We start from the raw sequence: 19,118 nt of genomic DNA, 5'->3' as shown, positions 1-19,118 counted from the left end.
CCCTTGTAGCACAACCTCATGTATCAGCTAATGCTAATCTTCACCGGTAAACCGCAAAGCCAACGGCGCTCTCTGATGCAGCATACACGTAAACACCAAGTGCACAGACGAGAACGACAAAAGCTGTTTCTTGACAGACCAGCTGTGTGTTAATTGGCAAAAAGTCCCCCTCGCTAAAAAACACTACCAAGGCAACTCGCCTCTTTATATGTAGCCTGGTCCCAGATGTGTGTGTGCTATCATGTCCACTCCTGGTCGTGCCAAACGTGTTATGCCTTGATGGCACACAGACTGGTAACCAGCAGTGTTCATTTTGTCAGCTATTTTTTTTGTTTCGTTTTTTTGTTTTGACTAAAATAGCTTTTAGTCTTTGTCAAATTTGAGCCATTTCATCCTTTTAGAAACTATCAGTCGACTAAAACTGGATAATTGTTGTGTAGTTTTAGTGATATTTTAATCAATGCATTTTCCACTAAATAACTAATATTTAGTCTTCTCCCTAACTTTGATCGTGTGCATATTCAGCCTTGTCCAACTAGGCTTACTAGTATAGTGTGTATACCCTCCTATAACGTAGCTGGCAAAATTGCTATTGTGGAAGTAACAATAGCCGTGATTGGATACAGGTTAACCAATTAACAGCTGTGGTTTTCTACCCATCATAACCGCCAGTGGGGGTTAAATAACAGTGACTCGATTGAAAAAGGGGGAGAATCAGAGCTTTCCAACGAAGACAGAATTATTGCTGTATTCCTGATATTCAGTAAATAGCAGTAGTATTTCCAATCGGAAAAAAGCAACTGCGACTTTTATTTGCGTACCGTGAGAGCGGCAACACTAATGAATATCAGCGCAAATGGCAACGTATAGCTTCGGATGTGATCAAAGTCAAAAATATCCAATATGAACATGATTGTTTCTTAACAGAATAGAGGTTAGTTACAATTTAGAAGTTATCTGAGCATCAGTTAAAAAAATAGACGATTGAAGCGACCGCCTGGGAGCTGTGTGTGTTGGAAAGACTGGTAGGGCTATAAACTCAAGTAGCCCGGGCGCATGACAGATGTTATCAGCCAATAATTTAATTTAATTAAATATTCTGCAAAGGTATGCATGCTTCTGATTGGACAAAACAGATTAGAAAGGGGCGTCACGTCAAATCTCGTTACATTTTCATCAACTCAAACGAAGAAAAACATTTGTCATAGTTATATTTTCGAGGGCACCTCGTCTCGTTATAGGCATAGTTTTAGTCAGGAAAAATAGAATGTCGACACATTTTTCGTCATAGAACACTGAACTTCTCCAACACTCACTCACAGGTCTCCTGTACATGTCCAGCCTCACTCTCAGGTGTCCTCCTGTATATAAATCCAGCCTAGGAGAGGAGTAAATATTGCATACAAGATAGGGAGTCTGTCCCAAAGATCTTTCCTTCCTCCCAAAGCGTGCATTTCACTGATTTGAAGAACACTGACTAGTATAAGAAATAAGGTGGAAACACCCACTAGCCCACGCCTCCACCAATCCAATGCTTTTAGATTTGTGGGAAGTAGTGAACAAGTGTACACTTCAGGAGAAAGTAGATATTATTGGGACACACCCAGGGACGTCAGAGAGACAAGTCCTGGTGGATGGAGTAACAATAAACTCTTAGGGGGAAAAAAGGTTCCAAAAGGGTTCTTTTTGGTTCCAGGTTTAAAAATGTTTGGTTCCAAGTAGAAGAACCCTTTTGGGTGCCATGTAGAACACTCAGTGGAAAAGGGTTCTACATGGAACCCCAAAAGAGTTCTACCTGGAACCAAAAAGGGTTCTTCAAAGGGTTCTCCAATAGGGATATCCGAAGAACCCTTTTAGGTTCTAGATACCCTTTTCTAAGCGTGTAGAAGGTTGTGTCCCTAATGGCATCCACATTCCTTATACACACTACTAACCAAAACTAATGCACTAAAGGCCTATATAAAATAGAGTGCCACTTCGGACACTACCATTTGCAACTGAAAACTAAAATGAGTGTTTGTTAGAAGTCTCTCCATGTTTCAGTATGTTTTCTTCCGTTTGGGGCCTAATGATTTATCAAGTAGAAGTGCTGATCTAGGATCAGGTCCTCAATGTCTATAATTATCTGTTTCATTACGCCAAAACTGATGGTAGATCAGCTCTTCTAATGGTAGAGCCTGATCACACCATGCCTTCTACAGTCTCTAGTTTAGGGGGGATGGGGATGATATCAGCCACTGGTAGTCTGTCCTGTTCCTGGCAAGCCACCTGGTACTCCTGTAAGACCTTCACCACGGCACCGTGGCCAAACTGCAGGGCATCGTCCAGGGGAATGCTGCTCCACCTGGAGGGAGGTGGTAAAGATGAGTCAGAACAATGTCAGATGTTACTCCACGCACTAACCTTTTGAGTAAAAACGACAGCCACAGAGGACAGGATGAGATGGAGAAATAAGGCATGAGGCTAGGGATATACAGTGAGTCTAGATAGCAGAGCAGCTAAGGGGTGTTGTTACTGTAGGTTGGAGGCTAAGTCAACAAAGACCGATATAGGTGGATGAATGAATGGAGGGGTGGAAGAATAGAGGGGTGGATGAATGACTGGAGGAGTGGATGAATGAACAGAGGGGTGGATGAATGAACGGAGGGGTGGGATGAATGAACAGAGGAGTGGAGGAATGAATGCTACAGTACCTATCTTTCACAAAGGGGTTCACTTTGCAGGTGTCTGTTAGGAACCGTACCACTTCTACATGACCTGAGGACAAAACACTACGTATCTTAGGGGTAACACACACGCAATGCCTTATGATACACTTCTAGTGCATTATAACACTTGCTAGAAGCTGACATAACAACTAGGTAGCTGTAACATCACTATGATGCATTATAAGACATAACACCATCTAGGAGCCAACAATGGATTGTAGCTCACCTTCTGCTGCAGCCACGTGTAGAGCTGTCCTAGAGTCATAGTCTTTCAGCTCCATGTCCATCGAGGACAGAGCAAACCTGAGAGGACAGGATAGGAGACCAGTGATATTCTACATAACATTCCTCATTTCCAAGAGGTTTACTGTGAAGGACTGCTCGCGAGGAGAGAGTGCCATCTACAGCAGGTGACGAGAAGTAAAACGAACAATACAATTACTTTGCATTAATTTAATAACCAGGTTGGTCTCTACATATAGCCTCCTAGATGATGGTTATTTTACCTTCTGAGGGCTGACACATCTCCACTGTAGGCCGCAAACATCAAGTTCACCACAGACTTGTTCTACAGATATAGCAGAGATAAATACAACTTAAGACTGGATGGGACACTGGCACACAGCTACATAACTGTTCATAGGACACAGCTACATAACCATTCATAGGACACAGCTACATAACCGTTCATAGGACACAGCTACATAACCGTTCATAGGACACAGCTACATAACCGTTCATAGGACACAGCTACATAACCATTCATAGGACACAGCTACATAACCATTCATAGGACACAGCTACATAACCATTCATAGGACACAGCTACATAACCATTCATAAGACACAGCTACATAACCGTTCATAGGACACAGCTACATAACCATTCATAGGACACAGCTACATAACCATTCATAGGACACAGCTACATAACCATTCATAGGACACAGCTACATAACCATGCATAGTACACAGCTACATAACCATTCATAGGACACAGCTACATAACCGTTCATAGGACACAGCTACATAACCGTTCATAGGACACAGCTACATAACCATTCATAGGACACAGAAACATAACCATTCATAGGACACAGCTACATAACCATTCATAGGACACAGCTACATAACCATTCATAGGACACAGCTACATAACCGTTCATAGGACACAGCTACATAACCGTTCATAGGACACAGCTACATAACCATTCATAGGACACAGCTACATAACCGTTCATAGGACACAGCTACATAACCGTTCATAGGACACAGCTACATAACCGTTCATAGGACACAGCTACATAACCATTCATAGGACACAGCTACATAACCATTCATAAGACACAGCTACATAACTGTTCATAGTACACAGCTACATAACCATTCATAGGACACAGCTACATAGCCATTCATAAGACACAGCTACATAACCATTCATAGGACACAGCTACATAACCGTTCATAGGACACAGCTACATAACCGTTCATAGGACACAGCTACATAACCATTCATAGGACACAGAAACATAACCATTCATAGGACACAGCTACATAACCATTCATAGTACACAGAAACATAAGGCACATCATAACAAAAGCAAACTTTTTTTATTTTTTTATTTTTTTAATTTTACCCCTTTTTCTCCCCAATTTCGTAGTATCCAATTGTTGTAGTAGCTACTATCTTGTCTCATCGCTACAACTCCCGTACGGGCTCGGGAGAGACGAAGGTTGAAAGTCATGCGTCCTCCGATACACAACCAACCAAGCCGCTGCTTCTTTAACACAGCGCACATCCAACCCGGAAGCCAGCCGCACCAATGCGCCGGAGGAAACACCGTGCACCTGGCCACCTTGGCTAGCGTACACTGCGCCCAGCCCGCCACAGGAGTCGCTGGTGCGCGATGAGACAAGGACACCCCTACCGACCAAGCCCTCCCTAACCCGGGCGACGCTAGGCCAATTGTGCGTCGCCCCACGGACCTCCCGGTCGCGGCCGGTTACGACAGAGCCTGGGCGCGAACCCAGGACTCTGATGGCACAGCTGGCGCTGCAGTACAGCGCCCTTAACCACTGCGCCACCCGGGAGGCCTCAAAAGCAAACTTAAACCTCACTTTATGTTTTAGCAAATATGATAAATTGTTGTTATGTTTACCTTATAACTCTCTTAAGTCCCAAAATCCCTTACCCTATCATCCCCGTCCTGCCTTCGAGGGTCCTGCTTCTTGACAAAGTGTCTCAGGTTGTCATAGTTGTGGAAGTTAAACGAAGACACCAGCTCCTGAAAAACCAAAGCATGTCAAAAAGACAGTTCAGTCTCCGGTACAACATCGAGAGGCAGAAACATTATGTATGTGGTAACACTATTGAAGGGTACCTACATACAGACTTTATAACACATTCATAACCTGTACATAGGGAGATATTATTTATAACACCTGGAAATAAAGCTAGTAACGTTACCTGGCAGAAGTGTATTCCTCGGACACTGTTTCCAACCTTGTCTAAAGGAGGTGACCAACACATCACTCCCATGACGTTAGGGACAACCAACAGAACCGCTCCAGACACCCCAGACTTTGCAGGCAAGCCCACCTGAGAAAAAACCATACAGGGACCATACATAGTGATGATAAAACATGTCAGTTTAAGCCTCCAACAAAAAAATATTTTTTTTTAAAGTGGCCTTAATTTGACCAATACATGTTTAAAAGGTTTACGTTACCAAGACTATACGTTACCAAAACTATACGTTACCAAAACTATACGTTACTAAGACTATACGTTACCACGACTATACGTTATCAAGACTATACGTTACCAAGACTATACATTACCAAAACTATACGTTACCAAGACTATACGTTACCAAAACTATACGTTGCCAAGACTATACGTTACCAAGACTATACGTTACCAAGACTATACGTTACCAAGACTATACGTTACCAAAACAATACGTTACCAAAACTATACGTTACCAAGACTATACGTTACCAAGTCTATATGTTACCAAAACTATACGTTGCCAAGACTATACGTTACCAAGACTATACGTTACCAAGACTATACGTTACCAAGACTATACGTTACCAAAACTATACGTTACCAAGACTGTACATTACCAAAACTATACGTTGCCAAGATTATACGTTACCAAGACTATACGTTACCAAGACTATACGTTACCAAGACTATACGTTATCAAGACTATACGTTACCAAAACTATACGTTACCAAAATGTTACCAAAACCATACGTTATGAAGACTATACGTTACCAAGACTATACGTTACCAAAATGTTACCAAAACTATACGTTATCAAGACTATACGTTACCAAGACTATACGCTACCAAAACTATACGTTACCAAAATGTTACCAAAACTATACGCTACCAAGACTATACGTTACCAAGACTATACGTTACCAAAACTATACGTTACCAAAATGTTACCAAAACTATATGTTACCAAGACTATACGTTACCAAGACTATACGTTTCCAAGACTATACGTTACCAAGACTATACGTTACCAAAACTATACGTTACCAAGACTATACGTTACCAAGACTATACGTTACCAAGACTATACGTTACCAAAACTATACGCTACCAAGACTATATGTTACCAAGACTATAAGTTACCAAAACTATAAGTTACCAAGACTATACGTTACCAAAACTATACGTTACCAAAACTATACGCTACCAAGACTATACGTTACCAAGACTATACGTTACCAAAATGTTACCAAAACTATACGCTACCAAGACTATACGTTACCAAGACTATACGTTACCAAAACTATACGTTACCAAAATGTTACCAAAACTATACGCTACCAAGACTATACGCTACCAAGACTATACGTTACCAAGACTATACGTTACCAAGTCCATACGTTACCAAGACTATACGTTACCAAAACTATACGTTACCAAGACTATACGTTACCAAAACTATACGTTACCAAAACTATACATTGCCAAGACTATACGTTGCCAAGACTATACGTTGCCAAGACTATACGTTACCAAGACTATACGTTACCAAGACTATACGTTACCAAAACTATACGTTGCCAAGACTATACGTTACCAAGACTATACGTTACCAAGACTATACATTACCAAGACTATACGTTACCAATACTATACGTTGCCAAGACTATACGTTACCAAGACTATATGTTACCAAGACTATACATTACCAAGACTATACGTTACCAAAACAATACGTTACCAAGACTGTACATTACCAAGACTGTACATTACCAAAACTATACGTTACCAAGACTATACGTTACCAAACGTTACCAAGACTATACGTTACCAAGACTATACGTTACCAAGAATATACGTTATCAAGACAATACTTTACCAAAACTATACGTTACCAAAATGTTACCAAAACTATACGTTATCAAGAAAATACGTTACCAAGACTATACGCTACCAAAACTATACGTTACCAAAACAATACGTTACCAAAACTATACGTTACCAAGACTATACGTTACCAAGACTATACGTTACCAAACGTTACCAAGACTATACGTTACCAAGACTATACGTTACCAAGACTATACGTTACCAAGACTATACTTTACCAAAACTATACGTTACCAAAATGTTACCAAAACTATACGTTATCAAGACTATACGTTACCAAGACTATGCGTTACCAAAATGTTACCAAAACTATACGTTATCAAGAAAATACGTTACCAAGACTATACGCTACCAAAACTATACGTTACCAAAACAATACGTTACCAAAACTATACGTTACCAAGACTATACGTTACCAAGACTATACGTTACCAAAACTATACGTTGCCAAGACTATACGTTACCAAGACTATACGTTACCAAGACTATACGTTACCAAGACTATACGTTACCAAAACTATACGTTACCAAGACTGTACATTACCAAAACTATACGTTGCCAAGATTATACGTTACCAAGACTATACGTTACCAAGACTATACGTTATCAAGACTATACGTTACCAAAACTATACGTTACCAAAATGTTACCAAAACTATACGTTATCAAGACTATACGTTACCAAGACTATACGTTACCAAAATGTTACCAAAACTATACGTTATCAAGACTATACGTTACCAAGACTATACGCTACCAAAACTATACGTTACCAAAATGTTACCAAAACTATACGCTACCAAGACTATACGTTACCAAGACTATACGTTACCAAAACTATACGTTGCCAAAATGTTACCAAAACTATATGTTACCAAGACTATACGTTACCAAGACTATACGTTTCCAAGACTATACGTTACCAAGACTATACGTTACCAAAACTATACGTTACCAAGACTATACGTTACCAAGACTATACGTTACCAAGACTATACGTTACCAAAACTATACGCTACCAAGACTATATGTTACCAAGACTATAAGTTACCAAAACTATATGTTACCAAGACTATACGTTACCAAAACTATACGTTACCAAAACTATACGTTACCAAGACTATACGTTACCAAGACTATACGTTACCAAAATGTTACCAAAACTATACGCTACCAAGACTATACGTTACCAAGACTATACGTTACCAAAACTATACGTTACCAAAATGTTACCAAAACTATACGCTACCAAGACTATACGTTACCAAGACTATACGTTACCAAGTCTATACGTTACCAAGACTATACGTTACCAAAACTATACGTTACCAAGACTATACGTTACCAAAACTATACGTTACCAAAACTATACGTTGCCAAGACTATACGTTGCCAAGACTATACGTTGCCAAGACTATACGTTACCAAGACTATACGTTACCAAAACTATACGTTGCCAAGACTATACATTACCAAGACTATACGTTACCAAGACTATACATTACCAAGACTATACGTTACCAAAACTATACGTTGCCAAGACTATACGTTACCAAGACTATACGTTACCAAGACTATACATTACCAAGACTATACGTTACCAAAACAATACGTTACCAAGACTGTACATTACCAAGACTGTACATTACCAAAACTATACGTTACCAAGACTATACGTTACCAAAACTATACGTTGCCAAGACTATACGTTACCAAGACTATACGTTATCAAGACTATACGTTATCAAGACTATACTTTACCAAAACTATACGTTACCAAAATGTTACCAAAACTATACGTTATCAAGACTATACGTTACCAAGACTATGCGTTACCAAAATGTTACCAAAACTATACGTTATCAAGAAAATACGTTACCAAGACTATACGCTACCAAAACTATACGTTACCAAAACAATACGTTACCAAAACTATACGTTACCAAGACTATACGTTACCAAGACTATACGTTACCAAAACTATACGTTGCCAAGACTATACGTTACCAAGACTATACGTTACCAAGACTATACGTTACCAAGACTATACGTTACCAAAACTATACGTTACCAAGACTGTACATTACCAAAACTATACGTTGCCAAGATTATACGTTACCAAGACTATACGTTACCAAGACTATAAGTTATCAAGACTATACGTTACCAAAACTATACGTTACCAAAATGTTACCAAAACTATACGTTATCAAGACTATACGTTACCAAGACTATACGTTACCAAAATGTTACCAAAACTATACGTTATCAAGACTATACGTTACCAAGACTATACGCTACCAAAACTATACGTTACCAAAATGTTACCAAAACTATACGCTACCAAGACTATACGTTACCAAAACTATACGTTACCAAAACAATACGTTACCAAAACTATACGTTACCAAGACTATACGTTACCAAGACTATACGTTACCAAAACTATACGTTGCCAAGACTATACGTTACCAAGACTATACGTTACCAAGACTATACGTTACCAAGACTATACGTTACCAAAACTATACGTTACCAAGACTGTACATTACCAAAACTATACGTTGCCAAGATTATACGTTACCAAGACTATACGTTACCAAGACTATAAGTTATCAAGACTATACGTTACCAAAACTATACGTTACCAAAATGTTACCAAAACTATACGTTATCAAGACTATACGTTACCAAGACTATACGTTACCAAAATGTTACCAAAACTATACGTTATCAAGACTATACGTTACCAAGACTATACGCTACCAAAACTATACGTTACCAAAATGTTACCAAAACTATACGCTACCAAGACTATACGTTACCAAGACTATACGTTACCAAAACTATACGTTGCCAAAATGTTACCAAAACTATATGTTACCAAGACTATACGTTACCAAGACTATACGTTTCCAAGACTATACGTTACCAAGACTATACGTTACCAAAACTATACGTTACCAAGACTATACGTTACCAAGACTATACGTTACCAAGACTATACGTTACCAAAACTATACGCTACCAAGACTATATGTTACCAAGACTATAAGTTACCAAAACTATACGTTACCAAGACTATACGTTACCAAAACTATACGTTACCAAACTATACGTTACCAAGACTATACGTTACCAAGACTATACGTTACCAAAATGTTACCAAAACTATACGCTACCAAGACTATACGTTACCAAGACTATACGTTACCAAAACTATACGTTACCAAAATGTTACCAAAACTATACGCTACCAAGACTATACGTTACCAAGACTATACGTTACCAAAACTATACGCTACCAAGACTATAAGTTACCAAGACTATACGTTTCCAAGACTATACGTTACCAAGACTATAAGTTACCAAGACTATACGTTTCCAAGACTATACGTTACCAAGACTATACGTTACCAAGACTATACGTTACCAAGACTATACGTTACCAAGACTATACGTTACCAAGACTATACGCTACCAAGACTATATGTTACCAAGACTATACGTTACCAAAACTATACGTTACCAAGACTATACGTTACCAAAACTATACGTTACCAAGACTATACATTACCAAGACTATACGTTACCAAAATGTTACCAAAACTATACACTACCAAGACTATACGTTACCAAGACTATACGTTACCAAAACTATACGTTACCAAAATGTTACCAAAACTATACGCTACCAAGACTATACGTTACCAAGACTATACGTTACCAAAACTATACGTTACCAAAACTATACGTTACCAAGACTATACTGTATAACTACTATATAACTACTGTATAACTACTATATGCCTACTGTATAACTACTATAAAGCTACTATATGCCTACTGTATAACTACTGTATAACTACTATATAACTACTGTATAACTACTATATAACTACTATATAACTACTATATAACTACTGTATAACTACTATATAACTACTATATAACTACTATATAACTACTGTATAACTACTATATAACTACTGTGTAACTACTATATAACTACTATATAATTACTATATGACTACTGTATAACTACTATATAACTACTATATAACTACTGTATAACTACTATATAACTACTGTGTAACTACTATATGACTACTGTATAACTACTATATGACTACAGTATGACTTACATGGAAGGCCATCTGCCCAGAGAAGTCGTACATGCCGCAGGAGTGCATGAGACTCAGAGTATTCCGTACGGCCTCGGCACTCAGCACCCGCTCGCCTGTGATTGGGCAGATGCCCCCATGGGCCAGCGTGGCGGCCATGACACTCCCAGACTCACAGGTCACCTCTATGGAACACAGCTGAAAGGAAATAATTTATTTACTCAAACATAGAGAGAGTGTCTACAGTGTCTGTGACTCGGTGTCTGTGTCTACAGTGTCTGTGACTCGGTGTCCGTGACTCAGTGCCCGTGACTCACTGCCCGTGATTAAGTGTCTGTGATTCGGTATCTGTGACTCAGTGTCTGTGTCTACAGTGTCTGTGACTCGGTGTCCGTGACTCACTGCCCGTGACTCAGTGTCTGTGATTCGGTATCTGTGACTCAGTGTCTGTGACCCAGTGTCTGTGACTCAGTGTCTGTGACTCACTGCCCGTGACTCAGTGTCTGTGATTCGGTATCTGTGACTCAGTGTCTATGACTCAGTGTCTGTGACTCCTCATACATACTGTATAGAGGTGGTGCTCTATGACATTTTCCAGTAATAAATCATCATGATAAATTAGTAGAAATATTCAACATATACAGTGCCTTGCGAAAGTATTCGGCCCCCTTGAACTTTGCGACCTTTTGCCACATTTCAGGCTTCAAACATAAAGATATAAAACTGTATTTTTTTGTGAAGAATCAACAACAAGTAGGACACAATCATGAAGTGGAACGACATTTATTGGATATTTCAAACCTTTTTAACAAATCAAAAACTGAAAAATTGGGCGTGCAAAATTATTCAGCCCCTTTACTTTCAGTGCAGCAAACTCTCTCCAGAAGTTCAGTGAGGATCTCTGAATGATCCAATGTTGACCTAAATGACTAATGATGATAAATACAATCCACCTGTGTGTAATCAAGTCTCCGTATAAATGCACCTGCACTGTGATAGTCTCAGAGGTCCGTTAAAAGCGCAGAGAGCATCATGAAGAACAAGGAACACACCAGGCAGGTCCGAGATACTGTTGTGAAGAAGTTTAAAGCCGGATTTGGATACAAAAAGATTTCCCAAGCTTTAAACATCCCAAGGAGCACTGTGCAAGCGATAATATTGAAATGGAAGGAGTATCAGACCACTGCAAATCTACCAAGACCTGGCCGTCCCTCTAAACTTTCAGCTCATACAAGGAGAAGACTGATCAGAGATGCAGCCAAGAGGCCCATGATCACTCTGGATGAACTGCAGAGATCTACAGCTGAGGTGGGAGACTCTGTCCATAGGACAACAATCAGTCGTATATTGCACAAATCTGGCCTTTATGGAAGAGTGGCAAGAAGAAAGCCATTTCTTAAAGATATCCATAAAAAATGTCATTTAAAGCTTGCCACAAGCCACCTGGGAGACACACCAAACATGTGGAAGAAGGTGCTCTGGTCAGATGAAACCAAAATTGAACTTTTTGGCAACAATGCAAAACGTTATGTTTGGCGTAAAAGCAACACAGCTGAACACACCATCCCCACTGTCAAACATGGTGGTGGCAGCATCATGGTTTGGGCCTGCTTTTCTTCAGCAGGGACAGGGAAGATGGTTAACATTGATGGGAAGATGGATGGAGCCAAATACAGGACCATTCTGGAAGAAAACCTGATGGAGTCTGCAAAAGACCTGAGACTGGGACGGAGATTTGTCTTCCAACAAGACAATGATCCAAAACATAAAGCAAAATCTACAATGGAATGGTTCAAAAATAAACATATCCAGGTGTTAGAATGGCCAAGTCAAAGTCCAGACCTGAATCCAATCGAGAATCTGTGGAAAGAACTGAAAACTGCTGTTCACAAATGCTCTCCATCCAACCTCACTGAGCTCGAGCTGTTTTGCAAGGAGGAATGGGAAAAAATGTCAGTCTCTCGATGTGCAAAACTGATAGAGACATACCCCAAGCGACTTACAGCTGTAATCGCAGCAAAAGGTGGCGCTACAAAGTATTAACTTAAGGGGGCTGAATAATTTTGCACGCCCAATTTTTCAGTTTTTGATTTGTTCAAAAAGTTTGAAATATCCAATAAATGTCGTTCCACTTCATGATTGTGTCCCACTTGTTGTTGATTCTTCACAAAAAAATACAGTTTTATATCTTTATGTTTGAAGCTTGAAATGTGGCAAAAGGTCGCAAAGTTCAAGGGGGCCGAATACTTTCGCAAGGCACTGTAAACATTATCACAGCATCACAGTATCACAGCATCACAGCATCACAGTATCACAGCATCACATTATAAGTACTATCTTGAGGATGTATCGTTTACCTGGAAGTAGAAGTCCAGTGCATCAATCATTTCTGCCCCACGAGGAAAACACTGCAGATGGAAACCAGTTTATAATATCATTTCTGCCCCACGAGGAAAACACTGCAGATGGAAACCAGTTTATAATATAATTTCTGCCCCAAGGTGGAAAACACGGCAGATGGAAACCAGTTGGTAACATAATTTCTGCCCCAAGGTGGAAAACACTGCAGATGGAAACCAGTTGGTAACATAATTTCTGCCCCCTGAGGAAAACACTGCAGATGGAAACCAGTTTATAATATAATTTCTGCCCCAAGGTGGAAAACACTGCAGATGGAAACCAGTTGGTAACATAATTTCTGCCCCACGGTGGAAAACACTGCAGATGGAAACCAGTTTATAATAGCAATAAGGCCTGATGGGGTGTGGTATATTGCGGCAAAAATCTGTTCTTAGGCGTGCCGTATCGCGGAGTATATGTGCCAAAGCCAGGTTAATAAAACAACCACTGACCAAGCTCCAAGCTAATTAGATTCAGATGTGTGTAATTAGGCTGATGTATTCAACAAACAGGATGATACCGGCCTTCACACACCCACCCTCTCACTCCATTACAGTAACAAAATGTGGAAAAAGTCAAGGGGTCTGAATACTTTCCAAATGCACTGTACATGTTCCCTTTTGGTTTTTTATTTTCATTCAAAGCTATTAAAACAAGTTCCACACTCTCTACCTTTACTGACCTTCTTCTCTTTGAGGTAATATCCAATTGCAAAATTTCTGTCGCCTGTTTCTTTTTCAGACTGGAACCTGAGAGACACAAGAGACCAAAAAAAAGAGTCCATGACAACATCACATCAATAATGCAACGAAGAGAAACTGTTTTAGAAATGTTTTTTTTTTCTTTTTTTCTGGCAAATTAAGACATTAGCAAAAAAACTCACGTGGCATTGCTGAACCCCACGTACTCTTGACCAGCCATCTTCTTGATGAAATCCATCACCTGAGGACAAAAGATGACTGATTTAGTTATTCTCCCGTGGCAAAGACAAGAGAAATGCTGGCGTAGGGTGGGGTGGCGTGGTATTGTGTCAAGATTGCATTGTGTGTTCTACTAAACGCTATTGTATATGTGTCAATGTCAGGTGAGATGTACGGAATGACATGAATGATATGTACAGTATAGTACTTACATAGTCAAACTTCTCTGCCTTGTTTGAGCCAGGCTAGTGACACAGAGAAGGGGGAAGAACAGACATAAACAACATTCATGTAGCGTAAAAGCAACGTGGAAGACACTCACATTAAAAGGCCTTTAGCTAAGTCAACCACAGGGTAGCAGTCTTCTTAAGGACTTTAGAATTACAGGAGGCTGAACAATTTACTATAGTATTAGGCTCTGTATCTGTCCTCGTGCTCCTAGACCTTAGTGCTGCTTTTGATACCATCGATCACCACGTTCTTTTTGAGAGATTGGAAACCCAAATTGGTCTACACGGACACGTTCTGGCCTGGTTTAGATCTTATCTGTCGGAAAGATATCAATTTGTCTCTGTGAATGGTTTATCCTCTGACAAATCAACTGTTAATTTAGGTGTTCCTCAAGGTTCCGTTTTAGGACCACTATTGTTTTCACTATATATTTTACCTCTTGGGGATGTCATTCGAAAACATAATGTTAACTTTCACTGCTATGCAGATGACACGCGGCTGTACATTTCAATGAAACATGGTGAAGCCCCAAAATTGCTCTCGCTAGAAGCCTGTGTTTCAAACATAAGGAAGTGGATGGCAGCAAACGTTCTACTTTTAAACTCGGACAAAACAGAGATGCTTGTTCTAGGTCCCAAGAAACAAAGAGATCTTCTGTTGAATCTGACAATTAATCTTGATGGTTGTACAGTCGTCTCAAATAAAACTGTGAAGGACCTCGGCGTTACTCTGGACCCTGATCTCTCTTTTGACGAACATATCAAGACTGTTTCAAGGACAGCTTTTTTCCATCTACGCAACATTGCAAAAATCAGAAACTTTCTGTCCAAATATTATGCTGAAAAATGAGTCCATGCTTTTGTTACTTCTAGGTTAGACTACTGCAATGCTCTACTTTCCGGCTACCCGGATAAAGCACTAAATAAACTTCAGTTAGTGCTAAATACGGCTGCTAGAATACTGACTAGAACCAAAAAATTGGATCATATTACTCCAGTGCTAGCCTCCCTACACTGGCTTCCTGTTAAGACCAGGGCTGATTTCAAGGTTTTACTGCTAACCTACAAAGCATTACATGGGCTTGCTCCTACCTATCTCTCTGATTTGGTCCTGTCCTACATACCTACACGTACGCTACGCTCACAAGAAGAAGGCCTCCTAATTGTCCCTAGAATTTCTAAGCAAACAGCTGGAGGCAGGGCTTTCTCCAATAGAGCTCCATTTTTATGGAATGGTCTGCCTACCCATGTGAGAGACGCAGACTCGGTCTCAACCTTTAAGTCTTTACTGAAGACTCATCTCTTCAGTGGGTCATATGATTGAGTGTAGTCTGGCCCAGGAGTGTGAAGGTGAACAAAAAGGCACTGGAGCAACGAACCGTCCCTAGGAGGGGTGCTGACGTGATCTTCCTGTCTGGGTTAGCGCCCCCCTTGTGTTGTGCCGTGGCGGAGATATTTGTGGGCTATACTCGGCCTTGTCTCAGGATGGTAAGTTGGTGGTTGAAGATATCCCTCTAGTGGTGTGGGGGCTGTGCTTTGGCAAAATGGGTGGGGTTATATCCTGCCTGTTTGGCCCTGTCCGGGGGTGTCATCGGATGGGGCCACACTGTCTCCTGACCCCTCCTATCTCAGCCTTCAGTATTTATGCTGCAGTAGTTTGTGTCAGGGGGCTAGGGTCAGTCTGTTTTATCTGGAGTATTTCTCCTGTCTTATCCGGTGTCCTGTGTGAATTTGAAAGTATGCTCTCTCTAATTCTATCTATCTTTCTTTCTTTCTCTCTCTCAGAGGCCTGAGCCCTAGGACCATGCACCAGGACTACCTGGCATGATGACTCCTTGCTGTCCCCAGTCCACCTGGTCGTGCTGCTGCTCCAGTTTCAACTCTTCTTCCTGCAGCTATGGAACCCTGACCTGTTCACTGGATGTGCTACCTGTCCCAGACCTGTTGTTTTCAACTCTCTAGAGACAGCAGGAGTGGTAGAGATACTCTCAATGATCAGATATGAAAAGCCAACTGACATTTACTCCTGAGGTGCTGACTTCTTGTACCCTCGACAACTACTGTGATTATTATTATTTGACCCTGCAGGTCATTTATGAACATTTGAACATCTTGGCCATGTTCTGTTATAATCTCCACCCAGCACAGCCAGAAGAGAACTGGCCACCCCTCATAGCCTGGTTCCTCTCTAGGTTTCTTCCTAGGTTTTGGCCTTTCTAGAGAGTTTATCCTAGCCACTGTGCTTCTACACCTGCATTGCTTGCTGTTTGGGGTTTTAGGCTGGGTTTCTGTACAGCACTTTGATATATCAGCTGATGTAAGAAGGGCTATATAAATACATTTGATTTGATATGATTAATGATGTCCCAATAACCAGGACTTTAGGACACAGGAGGCTGTACATTTTTATTATAGTATTATTAATGATGTCCCAATAACCAGGACTTTAGGACACAGGAGGCTGTAAACTTTACTATAGTATTATTAATGATGTTCCGATAACCAGGACTTTAGGACACAGGAGGCTGTACATTTTTACTATAGTATTATTAATGATGTCCCGATAACCAGGACTTTAGGACACAGGAGGCTGTACATTTTTACTATAGTATTATTAATGATGTCCCGATAACCAGGACTTTAGGACACAGGAGGCTGTACATTTTTACTATAGTATTATTAATGATGTCCCGATAACCAGGACTTTAGGACACAGGAGGCTGTAAACTTTACTATAGTATTATTAATGATGTCCCGATAACCAGGACTTTAGGACACAGGAGGCTGTAAACTTTACTATAGTATTATTAATGATGTCCCGATAACCAGGACTTTAGGACACAGGAGGCTGTACATTTTTACTATAGTATTATTAATGATGTCCCGATAACCAGGACTTTAGGACACAGGAGGCAGTACATTTTTACTATAGTATTATTAATGATGTCCCTACTAATATTGTACAAGGTGACAAAAGAATGCAGTCATCGCAGTGTGTACGGTATATAGCAGCTTGTAAAGATAGTGGTAACGATTTTCATGAAGTCTCAGCAGTTTACAGACACTTTCAACAGTACACCTGTTCCAAATCAACAGCACCTGGTCTGAAACAAGTACAAGTACATTATGAGTACAAGTACATTATATATCACTGATCAAGCACTGATAGGGTGGATTTGCTTGTGAAATAACATTGTTTTACTGTATACAAATTCAATAGCATTGCAGTGATGGCCCAAGTGACCCCAAATCTCATATGTCAATGCATTTTCTGTATTGGGGCATAAATAAGATAGTTTACTTCACAAAGATGTATTACACAGTAACATTTCCATTTCAGTATATCAATTCAATTGAAGATGAACAGGTAAACAGAAATCCAGACATAAACCCTGCTGTTATTCCTTCAGGTTAACTCCGTCTTCAGGTAATCTCCGTCTTCAGGTAATCTCCGTCTTCAGGTAATCTCCGTCTTCAGGTCATCTCCGTCTTCAGGTAATCTCCGTCTTCAGGTTATCTCCGTCTTCAGGTTCTTTGTCTTCAGGTAATCTCCGTCTTCAGGTAATCTCCGTCTTCAGGTAATCTCCGTCTTCAGGTTATCTCCATCTTCAGGTTATCTCCGTCCTCTTTATCTAACTTCCACTTGGAGTCCCGTCCGTCTTTATATATAATACATCCTATCAGTTAACCTTGTCTGCTGTCTATCTGACTTCCTCTCTGTCTGCCGGAGATAGCGACACACACATACACACACACGCACGCACACACACACACACCTACACACCTCTCCAAAGACCCACAATAATTGTCTAAACTGATGCTCCCACCCATCTCAGGCTCCCTCCCCCAGCATGGTGTGAGGATGAGAGGAGAGTACCCCAGCATGGTGTGAGGATGAGAGGAGAATACCCCAGCATGGTGTGTGGATGAGAGGAGAGTACCCCAGCATGGTGTGTGGATGAGAGGAGAGTACCCCAGCGTGGTGTGTGGATGAGAGGAGAGTACCCCAGCATGGTGTGAGGATGAGAGGAGAGTACCCCAGCATGGTGTTAGGATGAGAGGAGAGTACCCCAGCATGGTGTGAGGATGAGAGGAAAGTACCCCAGCGTGGTGTGAGGATGAGAGGAGAGTACCCCAGCACGATTCAACCAGGTTCAAAGAGTTAAGAACACGCAACACTACTGACGACACTACTGACGACACTACTGACTACACTACTGACTACCCTGCTGACGACACTACTGACTACGCTACTGACTTCCCTGCTGACGACACTACTGACTACACTACTGACTACACTACTGGCGACACTACAGACTACACTACTGACTACAC

General features: G+C 40.5%; 1 protein-coding gene across 1 annotated transcript in view; it reads right to left on the bottom strand.

The window, feature by feature from the left end:
* Positions 1-369: 369 nt before the first annotated feature.
* LOC139371448 (glutaminase kidney isoform, mitochondrial-like) overlaps positions 370-19,118 on the bottom strand; it is a 35,511-nt gene continuing 16,762 nt past the window's right edge. Inside the window, exons 8-18 of the mRNA XM_071111870.1 lie at positions 14,766-14,798; positions 14,517-14,575; positions 14,316-14,382; positions 13,591-13,641; positions 11,255-11,431; positions 5,176-5,307; positions 4,901-4,993; positions 3,215-3,276; positions 2,935-3,011; positions 2,694-2,757; positions 370-2,344 (exon numbers count right to left, since the gene is read on the bottom strand). Coding sequence (XP_070967971.1) covers positions 2,182-2,344; positions 2,694-2,757; positions 2,935-3,011; positions 3,215-3,276; positions 4,901-4,993; positions 5,176-5,307; positions 11,255-11,431; positions 13,591-13,641; positions 14,316-14,382; positions 14,517-14,575; positions 14,766-14,798 — 978 coding nt within the window. The 3' untranslated portion in view covers positions 370-2,181. The remainder of the gene's footprint in view (positions 2,345-2,693; positions 2,758-2,934; positions 3,012-3,214; positions 3,277-4,900; positions 4,994-5,175; positions 5,308-11,254; positions 11,432-13,590; positions 13,642-14,315; positions 14,383-14,516; positions 14,576-14,765; positions 14,799-19,118) is intronic.

This window comes from Oncorhynchus clarkii, chromosome 17 (genome assembly GCF_045791955.1).
Source record: "Oncorhynchus clarkii lewisi isolate Uvic-CL-2024 chromosome 17, UVic_Ocla_1.0, whole genome shotgun sequence".
Taxonomy (NCBI): Eukaryota; Metazoa; Chordata; class Actinopteri; order Salmoniformes; family Salmonidae; genus Oncorhynchus; species Oncorhynchus clarkii.
The sequence above is the reverse complement of the archived record's forward strand: the minus strand, read 5'-3'. Positions and strand labels throughout refer to the sequence as shown.